The following is a 22,710-nucleotide window of genomic DNA, read 5'->3' as shown; positions in this document are numbered from 1 at the left end:
AAATAATAAATGATGGAAACAAGGATATTTATAAAATCCCAAAAGCCAGATAATCTGTATATGTGCCTTACCTTTCTTTTGCGAAGCCTGACCGGATTATCTGTGGGTTCCTGGGTGGCCAGAGTCTCCTTCAAGTGTAAACACTGCATGCCATCTTCGGAGCTGACCTTTGGAAGACTTTTGTTTTGATGTTCTGAGAAGCCACTCTTCTCTAGGCCATTTTCAGCTGACGTTCCATTAGGGCAGGAAGGAGGTTGTAGAAGGCGGCTTCCAGAATCTGCTTTGAATAATGGCAGCCCTCTGCCCTTGCAAGGAATAGCCAAGAACTCATCCTGTTCTACACTGCAAGTGTTTCTTTCATGTTCATCTTTAGGGAAGTCAAGTTTTCTTCGTTGCTGAGCAATTACAGCCGAATTAAGCAATTGCTTCTCAGGCACAATATCTTTCACATTTGAAGAGTCACATGCATTTATTTTGGATGCATCTTTTGCTTCGCTTAAGCTTATATCATTACAAAGCTCCAGGCTTTTACTTGTAACATCACCAGCATCTTTCTCCCTCTTTTCCTCTACTAGGGCTAAGTCAGCTCTGCCAGCCATCCCCCACAAATTACTTTGGTTACCTTCCATGATGAGCAGTGTCTTTACTAAGGAGCCTGCTCCTCTGATAGTATGTTGGTCTGATATTTTATGTCCTTGGGTAGTTAACATTGGTTTATCATCTGTAATATATGGATCAGAATCATTATCCTCATCAGACACATGCACTAGTGTTTCCGTGCTGGCCTCCAGAGAAAGAAACTGATCTTCACCTTCGGGGCTGTCATTTTCATCCACTTCCTTTGAAATGTGACCCATTGGCTTCCCAGGAAAGTCTCTCAGCTCTGAGCCATGGCAGCAGTCTGGTAGTGAAACACACTTCTCTTTGCGATCCACATTTAAAGTTGCATCTTTTTCCATGCTTGCCTGTGAGCTGTCAGCTCCTAGTCCATGATGACATGCTGGGTTATAATCATCAGAATTAAAAGGCTGCCCCATCCATTGGGTCACATGTTCTTCCCAGCTTCTCTTTCTGATAGCTACAGACATGTCATCGTAGTTTAACAACAGATTGAGAGATACGTTCCATATGACACTAAAGGAGATGGAACTTGAGGAAACATTACTTCATATGCACTGATTGAAGAAGAGTGAATGTTGTCATTTCACCACCTATTGAAAAAAATTAAAAAATATATACGTAGTTCAGGATAATCATTCTGGAGTCAAAATATGTCTTGGAAAAGAGAGTACTTAATCTGTGCTCTGAAAGATTAAGTAAGAGATTTTACAAAGCCTCTATTCCATAGATTTAATGATGTTATTTCTTTAAAAAGTAGCCTAATATTAGAAGAAAATTTCACATTTAATAATTCCGGTCAAAAAACATTGATAGCATTTGAAAGGCAGGTGGATCGATTGACCTATTAATGAATAAAGACATAAGTCCTGAATGTTTGACACTCCACTAAGAACGTATTTGCATTGCAGTGCTTAATAAACTCACCAGAAGAAACTTGCTGTTCTAGCTTACGTGCTTTCCTGCTTTACTTTTGTGCACACAAGTCCTTACAGAAATCTACTTGCTGTTTGGTTTGAATTGTAGCAATGGCCACCAGGAGATGCTCATACAAACTGTGAGCTAGAGGGACGGCATGTGTAATGGACTAGTTTGAGAAAGAGCTAATACAGATCTCAAACTACAAGGATGTATTTACTCCAGGGAGTGAGTAAGAAACATGGAATAATCTAGTTTAGCTTCTATTAACACATAATTCATAAGAAAATGTAAACATAGACCACTGACCATGCCTTAGCATAAATACATTTACACTCATGCTATTACTGCTGTTACTAGGTGGCAAACTCATTTTGTTGATATATTGAATAACTTGCCCAAGGTAATACATCTAGGAGGGTTGCCCAGGTTCTGAGGCCCAAATTTAAATGGCCAACAAACTTTACTATCTCCATGGAATGAGATTCTACCTGTGCCCCTTCCCTCCACATATATTTAGTATGTATAAAATCTTAACTCCTCAGGGAGGAACTCAGAGAATCAAAAAGAAGATATGTGCATGTGAAACATTTGGGACAATTCTTCAGAAATTTCAGTCTGCGTCTTGGTTTCTAAGGAGTTTCGTTTGTATACTTCCATTAGACTTTAGCCATAAAAATTTAGGTAAACCCGAAAACCAGGCATAAGATAAAATAGAATACAAACACATTCCAGGCATCCATCTCCTTATTGCCTTGAATTATTCAAACCCCTTAGTTGAAGGAAACTAATTATACCAATGTAAACTGAACTTTGCAAAGATGACTAATCCAAATGTTGCCCCATAATGAAACCAAATTATTGGACCATAAAAGAACAATCCCATTCAAAGAGTAGACACTTCTGGTTTTTCCTCTACACAAGAACTGTCAGCACATAACATGGATTGGCTTACTGATTTCAGCCATAAACAAGATTAACTACTGTGCTGGTTTTGGGTCACTTCAGTCTATTGAAAAGGATTCTGAGTCTCTCCCAAAAACTTCCAGCTATTCTGACTAAGCACTTGCCAGAAAGGTAAATATTCCCATCCTGTGAAGACCAGCAGACTTATTGAGCAATGTACTAGAATTTGGTACCCTAGCCTGACCAAATATCCTTCTGGATACTATCTGGTTCTCTCAAAGGTCTGTGACCATTTGAAAATGGCCAGCATGCACATTTTCCATGTTGGCATTCATTTTGCACTCAAAAGAAAATATAAAGTCCCTGAATTCCATGCATAAGTCATTATAGTGTGGGAGGCTATGGAAAGTGGAAAAAACGCATAGATGCAGGCCAGAAAATTTCTGCTTTCATGGGCAAATTTGGGTTGTAATAGGGCGGTTCTGCTTTAGATGCTTTCTTTTCTTTATTTTTATCCAGTGTAGAAAGAGCAGGCTTACTTAAGAAATGCCAAGTGGTATTACTGTGTCATTCCTAAGCCACATTTACATTTAAGTTGAGACTAAATTCTAAATTCATTTCCTTTACTAAAAAGAAATTGAGTTTTATTAACTCCTTGGGGGGGCAGATGACATAAAAATTTTGCCCCTAAGGCCTTATCATAATATTAATTTATTTCACTTAACCTTGGCAAACAGGTAAGGGTTTTTATAATGTCAAAGGAAGACGGTTCGGCAAGTTCTGAGGCCATCTAGTTGCGAAGAGAGATCGTAAATTAGGTAGATTGAACACATTAAGACATTAACTCCTTCTGTCCTGCTAATCTAAGTTCTTTGGACATTTCCAAATCATTCCTGTGAATGTGTGGTGTCTATATTTTTTAACACATAAAATTCCCCAATTCTCATTATGACCAACATCATTACATTTTGAGTGCCCACTCCATATCCTATGGTCTGATAGATTTTTAAAAAATTTATCTCTCCAGACCTACTTATTCATACTTCCTATTTAAATTCTATTTATAAGATTTATAGCTAAAATCTGCCTCTATGATCTAAAGGTTGAACAGACTATTAAGAAAAAGGAGTATTGGATTATTATCAATTACATCTGAGCATATAGGTCTCATTTTCTAAATCATTGAATTGACTAGAACCCATCCTATAGATTGAGAAATCTTGTAGAAGACCTGATTTTCCTCATCAGCCTCCTCACCACACTGCTTTCTTTAAAATTATATTTCAAAATACTAGTTATTTTGCAAATTTCTATTTAATATTTTTTGTAATCTCTTTTGTGCAATTCCATTCACAATGAGGTCAGCTGCTGAGGATTTGGATGAAGGATCTGGAAAAGTGTAGGTCATTGCAGGGCGTTGAGTTTTGAAGTGACTTTCCATGGGGATTTTTAACTTCTGAAAAGCATGTGTTCAAACACCACTGTATTAATACTACAAGAGAGTCTGTGTGCTTCTGATTATGTAACAATTTTGGCAAATGTTTGTAAAATGTCCAAATTTGCTTTGTGTGATATTAGTACATACGATGCTTAGATACAATTAATTTTAGATTTATTGTTTGAGTAATTTTGTAATACTTAACCACTCCTTGACATAAGTATCTTATGTCATATAGTATTTTAAAGTTAAGTGTATTTAATTTTTTTTTGTCATTTTAGAGGGAGGAAGAGAGCATGTGTAGGTTGGGGAGGGGGTTGGAGGAGGAGGGAGGAAGAGAGGGAGAAAGAGAGATAGAGAGAATCTCAAGCAGGCCTCACACTCAGTGCAGAGCCCAACACAGGGCTCAACTCTACAACCTTAGCATAATGACCTGAGCACAAATCGAGAGTCAGACACTCAACCAACTGAGCTAGCCAGGTGCCCGAAAATTAAACATTATTATACTAAACAATAACAACAGTTGGAGACCTTCTAGTTTGAGAATCACTGACCTATAACTGATATCAAATGATCATGTTCTCCTTTATACCTGCTTCTGAAATAAAAACATACTATGTATTTTGGCCTGGCAATTGTCCTAAGAAAAGAAGACCTGATGATAATCACCACTGCTCATTCTATAGCTGGGAAGAAGGTGATGCAAACAAAGCACTTGTGGCTCAAATCAAGGGGGCAGCAATGAGGAACTGACAGCAAAGCTACCTGGCCAAGATCAAGTCTTCAATACCTGTTTATTTAGTGCCGAGGGGCCACAGACACCCTGCTAATCATTGGGAATATAAACCTAAATAATATACTCTACCTTTCCTAAAAGAACTTAGGATTTTATGGGAGAAACCCATGTAAAGAAAACTAAGTCCTTTCATGGCCACAAATACCCATGTACAGTTTAACATAAAACAGATCATTAGTTTCTCCTTCCCTTCCCTTCCCTTCCCTTCCCTTCCCTTCCCTTCCCTTCCTTTCCCCTTCCTTCCATCCTTCCTTCCTCCCTTCCATCCTCCCTCCCTTCCATCCTTCCTCCCTTCTTTCCCCTTTTCTTTCCTCCCTTCCTCCTTGCCTCCCTCCTTCCCTCCTTTCCTACCTTCCTCCTTCCCTTGCTCCCCTTCTCCCTTCCTTCCTCTCTCCCTTCTTTTCTTCCCCCTTCCCTTCCTCCTTTCCCTCCCTCCTTTCCTCTTTTCCTCCTTCCCTTCCTTCTTCCCTCTCTCCTTCCCTCCCTTCCTTCCTTCCTTTCCCCTTCCTTCCCTCCTCCCTCCCTTCCTTCCTTCTTCATAAACAGTGGGTGGTATGAGGATGATGCAAATGTCTGATAGGGCTTCTAGAGGAGAAAAGTAGAGGAATAAGGCCTGCCTCCCTGCCTCCACAACATCCAGATCAAATGGGAACCGAGGTTCAGAGTTTCACTGTTCTAGAACCACCTCCTTCAGAAAGATAGCAGGGGCAACAACAAACTCCAGAGAATTACTAACAATTTGAAAATCCATTTGTCATCTTGGAGGGGAACCAGATTTCTCAGGTGCATTCAGAGAGAATTCAGAGGAGAGATGTAAAAAATTTCTTTTCAGAAAACTGTACAGACCCAGGTCTTCAGATACAAGGGAATCCATAAAGCATGCAGTACTACAAGGAATAAAAATAGACCACACCAAGAAACATAATTGTGAAATTTCAGAACTTTAGAGGTAAGCAAATGAACATAAATGTTATCAGAGAGAGAAAAGAGATCATATATTATATATTGGGAATCTCAGTGGTATTGGGTTTCTTAATAGGAAAACTGGAAACAAGACAGGCAAATATATCTTCAAAATTCTTATGGGAAATTATTTCTACCTTGAAATTATATGAAGAGGCTTAAAATATGGAAGCTACTGGAGGGATAGTTCCAGCTAAAGAAGAGAATATATAAAGTGGAAAAGACATGGCAACAAGGAAGTCAGACATTCAACACAAAGTCCAGTGAATGGAAGTTTCAGGATGAAATTTATGTAGCAGATCTAGTGGGCAATCATTTCACATAAACCCCAAAGTTCTCTACAAGAGACATCTCTAAGGAAAAACATGGAAATAATAGATTATATAGGTATGTGACCACATTGAGAGGAATCTATAGTAAACCAGACAATTTAGGTGAAATAAGTAGCAATAGTTACACAGAAAACTAGAAAAATCAGTTATTACCTCCAGGAAAAAGAGATTTAAAAGAAAGGAAAAAAATAACATAGTACATTACCTGGCTTAGCTATGAATTTTTTTGTGTAGCCAAAATAATGCAAATAGTAAATGCTGACTTAATGAAAAATTATGAAAGCAACTATTTTTGGAGCATAACATTTTTGTAGGGGATGGGGTTAGGCATGCAGGGAAGAGTAGTGTCACAGAGCTAACTCTTTACTTTTCATAACAGTTAACTATAATGTCTAAAATGAGTAAAACGCCAATATAATTCTATTGTTTAGAAATACGGAGGTAATAGAAGAAACAGCTAAAAACAAGTTAAATTGTTATGATTCTATGTGTTATTTGCTTGCGATAAAGAAAACTTTCTGAATCTCAGAAAGCATGTTAAATAATAATCTAAATTTAACCTAGATTTTCATATGTTCCAGAGCAGTGATTTTTTACAATTTTTAAATGTTTATTTTTGAGACAAAGACTGATACAGTGTGAGCAGGAGAGGGGCAGAGAGAGAGGGAGACACAGAATCTGAAGCAGGCTCCAGGCTCTGAGCTGTCAGCACAGACACTGACACGAGGCTCAAACCCATGAACCATGAGATCATGACCTGAGCTGAAGTTAGATGCTTAACCGACTGAGCCACCCAGGCGCCCCCACAGCAGTGACTTTAAATTGAGTTGATAGGTAAATATAACTGCAGTTCCTCTGCGACATACCCAACGTGGCCAAACTATTCCTCGTATTTGCTTCCCTATTCACAATACCACCCTCTCACAATTACACGTGTCTTTCTCATGCCTTTAGTGCAATGAAAATGTCAGTTTGTGTTTTTTGTTTTGAGCCAATAGTGTTGTGCAGTTTTCAATAAGATTCTTATGTGATTTTTTTTTTTATGGCCTTTTTTCCTCCTTTGACCCTTTTAAGAACTTCTGCAATTCAGGACAAATATTCTTGGTAATCCTCTTACCTGTAGCTCTCTAAAACGTTATCTGAACAGAGGTTTTAAGATATAGAAAACAAGGGGCACCTGGGTGGCTCCGTTGGTTGAGCGTTCAACTCTTGATCTTGGCTCAGGTTATGATCTCATGGTTCATGAGTTCAAGCCCCACATCTGGCTCCATAATGACAGCATGGAGCCTGCTTGGGATGCTTGCTCACACTCTCTCTCTCCCGCCCTCCCTCCCTCCCTGACTTGTGTGCATGTGTGCTCTCTCCCTCTCTCAAAATAAATAAAAAGCATTTAACAAATCTTTAAAATTAAAAAAATAAGACATGGAAAATAAGCTGTACATAACCTGAAATGAGTAACTGCATATGAAAAGAGGAATTCTCCATTATACTATTTTACAACTTCTTCTGGATATCTCGAGAATTCATAGTACTTAGAAAATGGCAACTTTTCTGAATCAACCCCTTAAATGTGGGAAGCTCATTTTATCCTTTAAGAAGTAGATGACATATATAGACGTACATATATATACACACATATATATAAACAAAAAATTAAAAATATATGTATACACACACACACGCACACACAATGGACTCCTGGGTCATTTTTAAACATCGTCCCACAGATTCTATATATTTAGTAGATGAGAAAATAAAGACATAATAGAACTGCCACTTTCTCTTTATTTTTCTACTCTTTTCTTAGATGGTCACAGTTGCTTCTCATTTCCCTTAGGGTCTTTTATCTTAATTACTTATCCCCTGGTAAATTTCAGGTCATGTTGTCCTTCTAGAACTGTTTTAAAGCGTACATAAATGTAATATTTACCATATAGCCTATTCTCAGCCTTTGTGGGAAAGAAGAGAAGAAATGAGGGAAATAATATTTTAATTAAAAGTAGTTTCAACTCTCAAAAACACACTCTTTAAAGAGTAAGAAAATGCATCTAAACTAAGAAAAGAACATTTCTACATTGACCTACTTTGTTGCTAATATAAGGGTCAAGTCAGTGAAATGGAGTGCCTGGGAACCCGGAGGTCCTATCACGATTTGAAATCTTAATGTCTCTGAGCCTAACTTTCAGGGAGTTACATTTGCAAAGAGTCAGTGCCCCCAAACCACTTACAAACTGAATTAGACAATTATAACAGAAGCAACAACACAGACATGATCACAACTTAGTACAGTTCCTTAAATGTAGGCTCACTAATTTCAAAGTAAATATTGATTACAGTGAGAATTTGCAGAGGCCAAAATGAAATTCATTTTATGGATGTGGCTGTCAAGGAATAAATTATCTAGAAGCCAAATTGTTCACATTTGGGCATCTTCCCACTGCTCGCCAACTCAATGATAACACGAAGAGGAATGCTTTTCATTGCCAAACTGATGTCTCATATTCAAGATGCATAGAAGCAGTAAGAAAGCGTAGGCAGATATGACTTTTCTTAATTCCTTTATGTAAATGCATGAACAAAAAGCCAAAAAAAGATAACACATTAAAAAAAAAAGCATTTCTATGAGTCTAGTCAGGGCTTGGGATAGCCAAATTTTAGTAAAAGATAATTAGTGCTCTTCCTTTAAAATATTCATTCTGTCTGATCCAAATCCGACAGGGCTAGGAATAGACTGTGGGAGAGAGAGACCGTTAATATATGATGTGTGAATTTATCTCCATATGATTGCATGCAGATTTTCTTTCTTTAGTAGAAATCTGTGTCCCAATTCTTCACAAAATCATTATCCACCTACTTCTACACATTTTGTCAGATGTTGGAATTTACTCATTATGCCTCTTAGCTGTCTGTGGAAAACAAACTCTTAATGAAATTCTTTATTGGTAAATTGCTTCATGAAGCTTAAAATATTACATTTGAAATGGCTTCCATGTATTTAGTCTGTCTGCATATCACAAAAATTAGTATGTTATAGAATAAACTGTCTATAATGAGCTAAGCCAATGGAATAAGTAGTATTTTAATTTTTCCAAAAGACATATCCACACTTCCCTCAGTTTTGGGCTTTAGAAGAAGACTGAAGAAGTAGGCACCCAATCTGAAAAGTATTCTTTTAGTATTGATCTGTTTTTATGTGTATCTCAGTTCTACTGAGCTCAGAAAATTTTTTCTTATTCTTAGCTTTTGGGGTCAAAGATTCTAGGCGTTAACTCTGTCAATCCACTAGAAGTTAGTACATCATAAAAAAGCAGGTTTCTAAAATTATAAATTATTATTCCTGTGATGCCCTATTTTTACCTCCAGGTTCCTGCTATGTAACGCACATTCAGTAATTTCTTTTTTTCTTTCTTCTTTCTTTTTTTATAATTTTTTAAAAATTTATTTTTGAGAGTCAGAGAGAGACAGCATGAGCAGGGGAGGGGCAGAGAGAGAGGGAGACACAGAATCTGAAGCAGGCTCCAGGCTCTGAGCTGTCAGCACCGAGCTGGACATGGGCCTGGAACCCATGAACTGTGAGATCATGACCTGATCTCACAGTTGGCTGCTTAACTGACTGAGCCACCCAGGCCCCGCCTTCCTTCCTTCTTTCCTTCCTTCTTTCCTTCCTTCTTTCCTTCCTTCCTTCCTTCCTTCCTTCCTTCCTTCCTTCCTTCTTTCCTTCCTTCCTTCCTTCCTCCCTCCCTCCCTCCCTCCTCCCTTCCTTCCCTCCCCTCCCCTCCCCTCCCCTTCCTCACTTACTTTCTCTCTGTCTCTGTCTCTGTCTCTCTCTCTCTCTCTCTCTCTCTTTTTCTCTCTCAGGGAAGGGCCCTGGTACTGGCAGTGTGACTTACTACCACTTTATAGTTCAGGTCAGCCAGGTCTGCTGATTCTCTTAATGTTTTCTTAAGCAGCCCACATGTAATTTGAGGAAATCCTGGAATACTTCATAATATTTGCCTGATATCACTAAGACCTTTTTGACAATTACCGGTTTCCAGATGATCCAAGAATTAAGAAGATAAAAACAGAGAGGGAGGCAAACCATCAGAAACATTTAAATACAGGGAACTAAAAGTTGCCAGAGGGGTTTTGGGTGGGGGGGAAGGGCTAAATGGGTGACGGGCAATAAAAAGGGCATTTGTTGGGATGAGCCCTGGGTGTTACCTGTAAGTGATGAACCACTAAATTCTATATCTGAAGCTATTATTACATTATATGTCAACTAACTTAGATTTAAATAAAGTTAAAAAATAATACAGTCATGGGGAATTATATTGCATCATGGATGCAATAATTCCCAGATATGTGTATTTTCTTTAGATTTGCCTATTTTTCAAAAGTACACAGTTTTCTCATTGATAGTGTTCCATCCTATGCAAAATCCTTTGAGGATTTAGAACTATACCATACCTTAGATGTTCTCTGCAAATAAGTTCATTAATGAATAATTAATCATTTAGGTTTTTGCCTCCGTATCTTTTTTCCTACAGAATCCCTTATAACCAAAAAAAGGAGATTTTGCTATGAACGTGTTTCTGTTGCAATTTTTTTGTGCAATAGGAAACAGCTTAGAGTTATATTTGATATCAAGAGCTTGGCTGCTAATTTTTTTTGAATGTCAAAACAGCATTTCTATCCAACAAGGGACAGGGATTATAATGCTTTATCATCAGCATGGTGAGATGTGTCTTTGCTTTAAGTGGCCACTTTCTATTTTTAGCTTTGCTATCATTTCTAAGAACCCTCTAACGGTAGACACAGTAATCGCTAACTGTAAATAAGAGATATGGCTACATCAACACAGGTGCTTAGATTGCTAGGTGACAACAGGATACTGAGATGTCATTCATTCAAATAAGTACAATTTCCATGGAAATCAGGAACATGAAATCACTGGGAACTTAGCTACTTCTGTTAGGTCTGTATCCTCGTAGGGGTTGCTACTTCTGATACCAACTGTGCCTTCTCTAGTTAACATGCAGAATTCTCATTTTGTCATCTATGTACGGTTGAGCCTGTTTTTATTACCAAATGTTTTTTTTTTTTGTATACAGAACTAACAGTAGGTACACTGGAAACTTTGATGGTCATGATAATAATAGTAACAGTAAAAATACACTCCCATTTACTAAGGATTTACTATGGGTCAGGTACTGTACTTATACCAAGTCCCTTGATAATAATACTCACAAATACTCTGTGAAGTAGTTGCTATCATTGCCCTAATTTTATAGGGGGGAATTTTGGCAGGGCTCAGTAACTAGCCTAATGTCAAGTACCTATCAGTGGGGAGAAGTTATTATATCCATTTTGTGTGTGTGAGTGTGGAAGCCAGATGGTTAAAGAACCATTTCTTTTTCCTGGTGATTGACTTACCGAAATGTTGTGTTCTTCAGATTTCTCACTTCTGTAATGGGAATAATGAAAAGTTGTTGAGGGGTAAATAATAAAAGTAAGCTAAAATAATAATACTAAGCTAATAAGATATGTAGAACACTTGACCCAAGGCATACTGCAAGAACACACTAGGTGTTAAGGGACATAATGATGATGTTAATGGTTATGACGATGATGATGATGATGACAATGACAACAACAATGACTCCTTTAGTTTCTGATTGATCTTAGCTACAGAATCCATGGCTGAGTATGAGCTGGACTATCCCTTATTGGCCCAGGCTGTTTCAATATAGATGAGTGATTTGGCCAAAATGTGGAACATCAAGACTCTTTCTTTCTTGACTAGTTGACCTATGCTTTTTTAAACAAAGATTTGTTTGTTATACTGTGCGCAAAACAATTTGCCCATGTAAAATCTCATGTGATGCTCAACATGACCCAGCGAGATAGCTGTTTTCATTCTCTGCCACATTTTACCAATAAAAGGCAGAAACTCAAAGTAGTTATGGGCGTGCTGCAAATCACAGAACATCAAGTGGCAAAGATGCAAATTAGAACAAGTTTTCTGACTCTGCCCATGAGCTTTCTAGTTCCCCACACCATTTAAATAGTGGGAAATGCACTAGAGCTCTGTCACTAGCTTTATGTAACTTTTCATTTTAAACTATTTCTGGATGCTCATGCTTCCTTCTGGTTTTTAATGAATTTGTAATGGCATCTTAGGAGAATGTTGTTAACCTTTGGCTTCAGCCTCGGATGATTTTTGACAGCCTCTTATTTTCCCTCCTCTGTAAAAATTATTCTATCATCACAGGATGTCTGGAAAATTAAAAAAAATGTCCCACAATTCCCATTCTTTATCACTGGTATATCTGTTTTTCTTTCCTCTTTCCCTCCGATTTATTTCACAAACATTTATTGACAAACAGGCATGGACACCATCAAAACTCTATGAACTGACTACCAATTTAATGCCAAAGTTGCATTCCTATATCCACACCAAAGTCAATTTGGAGTTGTACTTCTTTGTAAACTTGTTTGGTTTAAATTGTAGGCATATGGGGATTACCATTCACGTGGGGTAGGAAGGTATGACAGTCATGACTTTTCCCTCATCCTCTTTCAATTCTCATGTACAATTACTGACATTTCTCTGTTTTGATAATAAAATTCTCTGATCCAGGACAAGGTCATCTCTTTGGAAATCTGTTGTACTGTAATAATTTCTAAAGATAGATTCTCATTGTAAGATAATACATTCACTCATTCATTCTCCAAGAAGAAACAAGAAAAATCCCCAAAAGATTAATTTTAAAATGTCCCAAATTTAAACTTGTTGAAAGCCAGTAACACCCAATCCTCTATGACTGAGATTTAAGCATGCCTGAAGTCTTTGTAGTGAGGTGTATGGTGTGGGCAGGTTTAAATGGGGTCAGAAAAATCCTCCTTTTAAATTATAATATCCTTAAGAAAACTATAAACTGAATCATTCCTTTGCTGGCTCTCTACTATCATGCAGGCAGTTGTATAGGCTACCGCTTTATTGAATTTATTCCTCATTCCAATGATGTGCAGTATGGTGACACCGCAAGTGTGGAACAGTATATCTTTTAAGGGTAATAACATTAGGAAATTCGATCTGGGTCATAAAAATGGAAAGAAAAGGATCACGACACACATTCCCTCTAAGAAAAGGCATATCGTAGAAATGACATATATTAGTTTTATAAGAACATTTCTTGCTGTGCACTGTGAAGTATTCAGCTTGGATGGCAACATATACTGTCATACATGAAGTATGATACAGCTTAAGCAGCCAACTCTCTCATTTCACAACGCACTGCTCAGACATTTATTTATATACTGTAAGAAATCCTATATTCTACAACTAGAAGACCTTGTAGAAGGCCCAGAGTAGATGTATAAAATAATTAAAGGATTGAAAATAAGCCATACAAGGGAAGATGAAAGCAAGTGGGTTTTATTTGGCCCACAAATGTACACTTATGTTTTCATATGTCCATTTAGATTTTCCATGTTTCTACAGAGGAAAAACCCATAGGTTACAGCAATAGAGATTTAGGTTAGATAAAATGTCTGGGTACATGAGATCCTTAAACAGATTCTGATGTAGGGAATAAAATCTCTGATCATCACTGGTTGGGGTAGATTTGTTATGATACCATTTGAATATGAGGACATCAATTGGACAAGCCCCTTTCTAGCCCTATGCTTTTAAGAAACATCAGTTTAAAATTGCAATAATTATTAGTATATGGATTGATTTTCTTGCTATAAATAAGAAATATAACAAAATAGTCACCAACAATTACTCCTCTGAAGTGTTAAAGGCATAAAAAACTTTTGCATTTGAGAAAAGTTCATTACTTAGTGAATCTGATTCTTTTCTAAGCCATGATTTTTTTTTTTACCCACATGGGTAGCATCGTTAAGCCTTTGTTATTTTTTAAAGAGGTGTTACAAAGATTCTGTCTAAAAGCAGCCTTCTACTGGACATATTTCCTATTTCACTTTGCATTATCATTATTGTTTGAGAAGAGAATGATGTAGTATAAAGATACCTGAATTACGAAGCAGGGTTCCTCTGTTATCTCTTCCACTAGTTCGTGGTGTGACCTTGGACCGGTCACTTTTGAATGTCATTCCTCAGCTCTTTTGTGGCAAACTCAGGACAGTGCTTAAAGAAGCTATCTCTGATGAGATCTCTTCTTCCTTGAAATTTTTTGGAATTATGAGTTCAAATTGTGAATTCTTAAGAATTATGAAGTTTTTTGAATTATGATTACTAAATCACAATTTAGATAAGTCACCATTTTATTTTTAACAGGCTTAACGACAGATGTTTTTAACATTGAAAAGTATTAACACATCTTAATTTCCTAGTGGATAGTTAAAATAGATCAAGATAATTCATTCTAGCATAGAATTCAATAACTTCGTTAATGCAACAAATAGGCACCTTGTACTGTGTGAAAATTTAGAATGAAAACACTTGATTTCTTATGATACAACTGTCAAATAGCTTTCATCTTTCAGTTATTCTATTTCACGTTCATTTAATTGATACGGAGATACACATGAATATTTATTTCCTTCACATGCCATCCCACATTGTGTCTTTAAAATAGTTATTTTCATTTTTAAATCTTCAGAAATATAAATGTAACACTATGTTATGCATTGCAAGCATATTTTATTTCAGTCATTGCTAGATTTCTTTCTTCATATACTACAGACTTAAACATTTAAGATTCCTAGATGAGATTACAGACCAGTAGAAATCTAATTTTATGATTACATGAATTATGAATATATGAATATGATTGATTTTTCATATGACTGTAGTGATTTCCAGCTGTCTTAAAATGATAATAATGAATGTCATTGTCATTGAGATTTATTTTAATTATTCACAAATATTCACACAAATATTACCTGGGCAGTGAATCCAGGAAAGTTCATATAAACTAAGTCCAATTCTGATATTTAAAGTTTTGAAAGTCAGATTAAATAGTATTTAGGATAGAAATAATTTTTGAAGTTTCATGTGTTTACCTGTTTCTTAATGAAACATTTAAGCTGTACATTAGCAGCTTGAACTGTGGTTGAAACTGAGGAGTCTAATTTTCATATTTTTCCATGACACACAGAATATTCTTTGGAGATTCATCATCAAGAAAAGTCACTCTGGTGCTATCTACTCTCCCTGTTGGCAAAAGAAGGGGAGATAAACAGAAATCCTTTACACCTCACATTTAAGTGTGAGAATATGTATTTGTTTGCACCATGCCATGTATAAGAAACCTAGTTTTATTCATAAAAAAGTTAAGATAAAGGGATTAAAATAAAATCTTAGTCCATGGAGGAAAACAGTAAAATCTCTATGGAGCCTATTTTAGAATTGACATTGTGCTAAAACATTTTTGACTCACAGTTTTCCCCTCACTAAACATTTCCCACTTCTAATTTCATAGCTGAGCTCCAAAACTTAGGAAATCACCACTCAGTGCAAGATGCTAGCATTTCTGTCAAACTTTCTGCCTCGTCAAAGATTGCCTCAAAGTACAAAGACAGAGAGTCCGCAGCAGCGTCTTACCTAGACAACGAGGAGCTGAAACGCCCAGGCGTGACATTGTTCAACACTCAGGCTAGGAAAGAAGTCCGTGCCCGTTAGTTCCTCCAAAATATAAGTTCACAGTTCGTGGTTGAGATCATGGCTCTATTCTAAGCAGTTTTACGCAGTGTGTGATTCTAACAAAAACACCCTCTGCAGCTGGAGGGAGCCTTAGTTAAAGCAGGAGTCTGTCAAGGCGTTCCTAGTGACTTCTGTCCACTAAATTCAGACTGATGTTTTGCGAAAGGGGCCTCCACAAGCAGGCCCAGATTGCCTGGGAAGCATTTCCTGCCTCTGAGTAGTGCATGTGAGAAAGAGTGCACGAAGCAGAGGGAGGGGGGCCGAGCGCAGCCCGCCCGGGCGTTTTAGGAGTTCTGATTTTACACAGAACTGAAGTGAGTTCGTCAAAGCTCCTGAGGTGATTAGCTGGAGAGTCATAAAGTCGTAGAGCTTTCTCTATCCCACCCTGCTGATGAATTAAAAAAAAAAAAAGGAAAGAAAACAAGTTTTTTCCCCTCCTCTACAGCTTTTCCACTATATTAAATGTACAAGCACAACTTAATCAAAATACCTTTGCCGTTCTCCTTTCAAAAGTTCTCTTATGAGAGCAAGATGAATTTAGGGCTTTAAAACCAGTAATCCCCTACATACAAAAACTTTTTTTAAACCCTACTTACAATTTAAAATGCTGCAGCCCTGCCTCCTGTACCTGAGAAGATCTGGGACCCTAATCCCAAGAAGCCAGGAGGCAGAACACTGCCTTCAAGTCTCTCCAATCCCAGGAATCCTTCACAGAATTAAAGTAGTTTGGGGCATGGCACATGCAGCTTTACCTCGTCAGAATCCTCCAGTTACACAAATGCGGTGCTGGGGAAGCAGGAGACAGACTCCATCTTGATCCTATTACAGTCTTGCTGACATTAACCACTTGCAACTTCTTCCATCTAGCATGACAGAGTCCCTGAATCACATCTCCGACGCAGCTCACAGTATCTGCACCCTTTGTCCGACACAAATTTTGTGAACTATCATCTGTTTATCTTTTCTGCTTTCTTGTGCCTCCACTGAATGACTTCCTCCTAGCCGCTCCAGGCTGGGAACTTGGACTACCATTTGGTTTTGATTAAAACCAGACAGCCAACTCTGGAGAATTTAGGGAATAAGCTAATGGAAACTGCAAATATGGCTTTAATTAGTGCATCAATTAATAATAGATGTTAGCTCGTCTTATAATAAGATGACACAAATATCAACACAGAGGAAACTCAAGTGCTTTCAGGAGAGAAGTTATACCAATTCTCATTCCTTTATGACCAGGGATTCTCTTTAGGGAAAGTGGAAGGAAAGGAGAGGGATGTGGCCTTGGGACATCTAAGTTGTGCAAAGGCCAGCAGAGCCGCTTTGTTGTTTATACCAGAGAAACAGGAAACAGTATCTCTGAGTTTAATTATCTTGCTTGGTTGAAACTGCTCTGTAATGCCTCCCTTCTACTTTATTTACAATAAGTGGATTCTCTTGCTATTTATGACTTACGCATTTTTTTTCTCTGACTAGTGATTACATTAATCTGATTATTGGGCCTACGTGCAGCTTATAAATTTCTAGAGATATCTTGTAACGGGAGTTATGAGAACAAATCCAATTTCAATTTGATAAATGAACAGCATATAGAAAGGTACAGAAATGTTAAGCTTTTTAGCCTTAAGATTCACCCTGTATGTGTCAGACATTGTAAGTAGTTTTCATTGTTGGCTTCTATTTCAGTTGGCTCTAATTTTTATGAAGATTGACAGATACCGGGATATCACAATGGCCATCTTTTTAGTATGCTCAGAGAATACTGGGTAGGTGATAACTCTAAGAAGCATGAAGAGACAACTACTATTTCTTTTCTTACTAAAAAACTAAAATCTCTCAGAATTAATGCAAAGCATGGACTATTAGAGAAATATGAAATGGCAAGAAAAACATACTGTATATGAATTTAAAGATGAGAAGCATTCAAGTAATAACATGTGGGCAGAAAAGCAAATATTAAAGGTTTATAGAAAAACATCACTGATTTAAAAAATGAGCATCTAGATTCCTTTAATTTAACCTTCAACTACATGGCAAGAAGGAGGTCCATAATTTCATAAATCCTTTGAAGACTTACTATATTTGTATTGAAAATATTTCCACTGAAACTACGCCCATTTACTCTTCCCAATAATCTTGATGTGTGCTCTCATTTTTTTAAAGTTTATTTATTTTTAAGACACACACACACACACACACACACAGATCACAAGCTGGGGGAGGGGAGAGAGACAGGGAGACGCAGAATCTGAAGCAGGCTGCAGGCTCCACACTGTCATCATAGAGCCCGACCTGGGGCTCAATCTCACAAATCATGAGATCAGAACCTGAGCCGATGTTGGATGCTTAACTGACTGAACCACCCAGGTGCCCCAGTGTGTGCATTGATTTTTATTTTAAAAATAAAGCATTATAAACTTATAAAATTATTTTTCTCAAAATCACATGATGAAAAGTGACTGGGATCATCCCACAACTCTGATTTTCTAAGTCCAGATTTGGGGTCTTTTCCCTCCCGTGAGAGTTCCACTGCCTAACTTGGCTCACACTTACTTGCTGTATGAAGTTAGGAAGACTTAAACTTTCTGAGTTTCAGATTCCCCTTTAAAAATAGGGACAGCTCCACATAACTCACAGATTGGAACGCAGGATTAGCTTTATATAAACATATATTTATAAATTTATATTTATTTCCCTCAGGAAAACACTGAAGCAGAATGGAATGGGAATTGATGTAAGTTCTTTCCTAAAATAACTTGTTTATCTCTATCTCTATCTCTGCCTCTAGGTCTCTGGTTTTCTAGTAGATAGGAGGCGCTCAATAAATATCAGCACGCTGCTAATTCTTCTTACCAGCTTCTCCTCATGAGTGACATAATCACCCCTTCATACAATTTTGTCTTGATCTGTTTATATTGACCTGAGGAAAAACAACACCCTGTTCACATACATTTATAAACGTCTTTTTAGAGATCTAGACATGCTTACTAGTAATTTTCTCCTTAATGTTCTCTTCTCTAAACAAACAAGATTCATGCTTTATTCTATTATTAGAAGGATTACTTCCCAAATCTTTAAACACTCTTATTTATTTTTCATCCTTCAGTTGCCTGACTCCAAACAAATCTCAGAACTTATATTCTCATGAAGGCTTTACCAAATGTGAGTATAAAGATAAATAATGAGATAATTTCCTAAATATTTAACATAGTGTCAGGCACATAGAAGTGGTCCAAAGTATTTGTCCCCTTCTTTCTCCATGTAATCTAAATACATCATTTCCTTACATGTTTCCTTATTACTCTGCATTAGATCACTAATAAAATATGGTATAGAAGCAGTTAGAAAGCTGAAAATAGAGTATCAGGATAGGAGTCAGGCTCCAAAACTAACAAACATGATGGCTCCGTGCAAGTCACTGAAGCCACGTGAGCCTCAGTTTTATAGCCTCTGGATCTAAGGATTTTTCAGAATTAGAGATGATAGATAGTCCATGTAAAGCCATTACGCCTGATGCAGTATTCACTTTTAACTAGAATTATTTTTAGCATTTAAATTATTATTCTTTTTCATCCTTACAATGCCCTTCTGTGATAATTAAAAAAGAAACTTATAAATCTTTTGAACTCTGAATTAAATGTATGCATTTGGAACACTTTTGTTGGTGGAGGAATTATGTACTTATTTTTAATGTTTATTTATATTTGAGAGAAAGAGAGAGACAGAGAGACAGAGCATGAGTGGAGTAGGGGCAGAGATAGAGGGAGACACAGAATCCAAAGCAGGCTCCAGGCTCTGAGCTGGAGCACAGAGCCTGACGTAGGGCTAAAATTCACGACCCATGAGATTATGACCTAAGCCGAAGTCGAGAGCTTAACTGACCAAGCCACTCAGGCACTCCAACTTTTTTTTAAGAGAAGAGAGTAAAGGGCTGCCTGGGTGATTCAGTCAGTTAAGCGTACAATTCCGGATCTAGGCTCAGGTCATGATCTTAAAGTTTGTGGGTTCAGGCCCCATACTGGGCTCCACGCTGACAGTGTGGAGCCTGCTTGGGATTCTCTTTCTCCTTCCTTCTCGGCCCTCCACCACTGTCTCTCTCTGTGTCTCTTTCTCAAAATAAATAAATACACTTAAAAAAAAGGCACAATAAGGAATAGAAATGATTGTGAAGATCCATTTTCTTCTCAGGTACTAGGACTAAATAATACACACTGGCTATGACTGCCCAGCACCTGGGGTCTTGATGAACTCTGCACCTCATCTTCTTTTACAGGGTTGCTCAAGGACTCTCATGTGGTCCAACAAACTCTCAGCTGTGTAAAGCAAGATCTCTCCTGTGCAAAGAATGTTTTACTCTTGAATAGCAAGCATCATTAGTTCAGCACCCCCATTTATCATTTGTCATATTGTGAGTACAAGAAAGCTTGATTCTTTCCACTTCTAGACAGGAATAGCATCATTAGAATGATGCCCCTATGCATCAGCACTCCTGTATCCCGTGGGTAAATCCCTGGCAGTGCTATTGCTGGGTCATGGGGGAGTTCTATTTTTAATTTGTTGAGGAACCTCCACACTGTTTTTCAGAGTGGCTGCACCAGTTTGTATTCCCACCAACAATAGCCAAATCACAGAAAGAGCCTAAATGTCCATCAACCGACAAATGGATCAAGAAGATGTGTTTTATCTATACAATAGAATACTACTTGGCAATGAGAAAGAATGAAATCTGGCCATTTGCAGCAATGTGGATGGAAATGGAGGGTATTATGCTAAGGTAAAGAAGTCAGTCAGAGAAAGACAGATACCATATGTTTTCACTCATACATGGATCTTGAGAAACTTAACAGAAGACCATGGGGGAGAGGAAGGGGAAAAAAGTTACAAAGAAGGAGGGAGGCAAACCATAAGAGACTCTTAAGTACTGAGCACAAACTGAGGGTGGATGGGGGTGGGAGTGAGGGGAAAGTGGGTGATGGGCACTGAGGAGGGCACTTATTGAGATGAGCACTCGGTATTGTATATAAAAACTTGACAACAAATTATATTTTAAACAATGATGAACTTATAATTAATATATGTATAAAGGAATGAATGTCTTTAAAGCACTTCAGAAGTATTCACATGTATGCACTTAGTGTAATAAATGTAGGAGCCCTTTGTCTATGAAAATCAATCCTCTAAAAATCTGTATTTAAATAACTTTGCCCACGGTTTATTAGAGTTATCACATGTATGTCAAAGCAATAAAAACAATAGATTTGACAAGATTTCCAGTTAATTTTTAAAATAATAAATTTTTAAACATGTTTGTTTATTTTTGAGAGATAGAGTGTGAGCAGAGAGGGGCAGAGAGAGAAGGAGGCACAGAATCTGAAGCAGGATCCAGGCTCTGAGCTGTCAGTCCCAACACAGGGCTCGAACTCACAAACTACAAGATCATGACCTCAGCAAAAGTCATACGCTTAAGTGACTGAGACACTCAGGCACCCCTAAAGCATTTTTTACATGTACTTTTTCTAATAGCTTCGTTTTGATAGGCATGCACCCACTTAGAAAAAAATAGTTTTATAGGTTATATCAAATAATATGCATGTACATTAAGTTTTTTAAATCATTCTTGTCAAACTTGTGATACCTCACTTTTACTAAACATTTAGTATTCATCCATAAGTATTTATTAAAGTAATACAATTAAATTGATGATAAATTAACTAATGGATCAGTCATATAAATTCCTCAAAACTAATTGAACCTGCCTCTTGGATTATTATGTTGTTTCCCTTTGTTGAAAACTATGATGACTCAAGAATAATTATAAAGAAACTATATCTTGATAAATTGCAAGTAGCTTAGAAAATAATCTTAGCAGTATTACAAATATACAATAGTGTATATGATTTTTGTTTTTGTGTTGTTTTAATTTATTTGTTTATTTATTGTTGAGAAAGAGAGAAACAGAGCATGAGTAGGAGAGGGGCAGAGAGAGAGGGAGACAGAATGTGAAACAGGCTCCAGGCTCTGAGCTGTCAGCACAGAGACTGACACGGGGCTCGAACCCACGAACCATGAGATCATGACCTGAGCCAAAGTCAGATGCTTAACTGACTGAGCCACCCCGGTGCCCCTTGTATGGTTTTTGAAGCTGAAAGTTCTCCCTGCCTGTCCAGCAGGGCCAGGATACCATCAGAAGCATGAAGATTCCAAGCCACACATGACTAGTTTCAGAGAGGTCTGGGTGTGCCTGGCCAGCAGAGGCTAAGGTTCCTTCTATGTCACACAAAGAATTTGTTCCATATGAAAACATAAGCTAACCATGCAGCACACATCAGCATCCTTGCAAAGCATCATAATAACATTCTCATTCCACTTCTAAAAATGTCTCTATATCTTCAGTCAATTTTAAAAAATGCTCCCTCTTCATTTTGGGCCTAGAGTTCTCACTCTCTTCTCTTACAATTCTTTCTGATGAGGCCACACATTGTCTCTTACATCTGCTCAGTTCACCTGGGAAAGAGGTGAAACTGCCTGTGTCTAGGTTTCTTCTCCCAGATAAAATCTATGACCTGCTTAAAGCTCTGTCCTTGGAGAGTCATTCTACCTTACACCTTATTCCATACTCTGAAATATAGGCCACATTCTCAACTCACGACTGTGTGTGTGGGGCGGGGGGTGTCATGAAGTTGTTTCAAAGGCTTATGTCCTTGAAGGAATATTCATTCCTTCTCTACTAAATATAAATATACATTTTATATTTTCCCCTTTAAAATAGAACACTTTGTGGGCATCTGGGTGGCTCAGTCAGTTGGGTGTCCAACTCTGGGTGTCGGCTCGGGTCATGATCTCACAGTTCATGTGTTCGAGCTCTGGGCTGACAGTGTGGACCCTGCTTGGGATTCTCTCTCTCCCTCTCTCTGCTCCTCCTCTGCTCATTCTCTCTCTCTCTCTCTCTCTCTCTCTCTCTCAAAATAAATAACTTTTAAAATAGAACCATTCGAAAGCCTCTGTATACACAAGTAAATATTCTTAATGTCCATCCACATATTTAAGTAGTATTTATTTGTATTTATTACATTCATGGTATTGTTCT

The 22,710-nt window shown here is 37.5% G+C and overlaps 1 protein-coding gene across 2 annotated transcripts in view; it reads right to left on the bottom strand.

Annotated features, from left to right (window-relative positions):
* Positions 1 to 16,441, bottom strand: part of LOC115288180 (rho GTPase-activating protein 7-like) — a 97,921-nt gene extending 81,480 nt beyond the window's left edge. Inside the window, exons 1-2 of one of the 2 annotated variants that reach the window (XM_029935269.1) lie at positions 16,379 to 16,441; positions 72 to 1,211 (exon numbers count right to left, since the gene is read on the bottom strand). In XM_029935269.1, coding sequence (XP_029791129.1) covers positions 72 to 1,088 — 1,017 coding nt within the window. In that variant the 5' untranslated portion in view covers positions 1,089 to 1,211; positions 16,379 to 16,441. Of the gene's footprint in view, positions 1 to 71; positions 1,212 to 9,328; positions 9,382 to 16,378 lie in introns of those variants that run through there. The other variant, XM_029935262.1, reaches the window with a different exon arrangement.
* Positions 16,442 to 22,710: the final 6,269 nt, after the last annotated feature.

Source organism: Suricata suricatta, chromosome 1, assembly GCF_006229205.1.
Source record: "Suricata suricatta isolate VVHF042 chromosome 1, meerkat_22Aug2017_6uvM2_HiC, whole genome shotgun sequence".
Taxonomy (NCBI): Eukaryota; Metazoa; Chordata; class Mammalia; order Carnivora; family Herpestidae; genus Suricata; species Suricata suricatta.
Note: the sequence above shows the minus strand (reverse complement) of the source record. Positions and strands in the feature narration are given on the sequence as shown.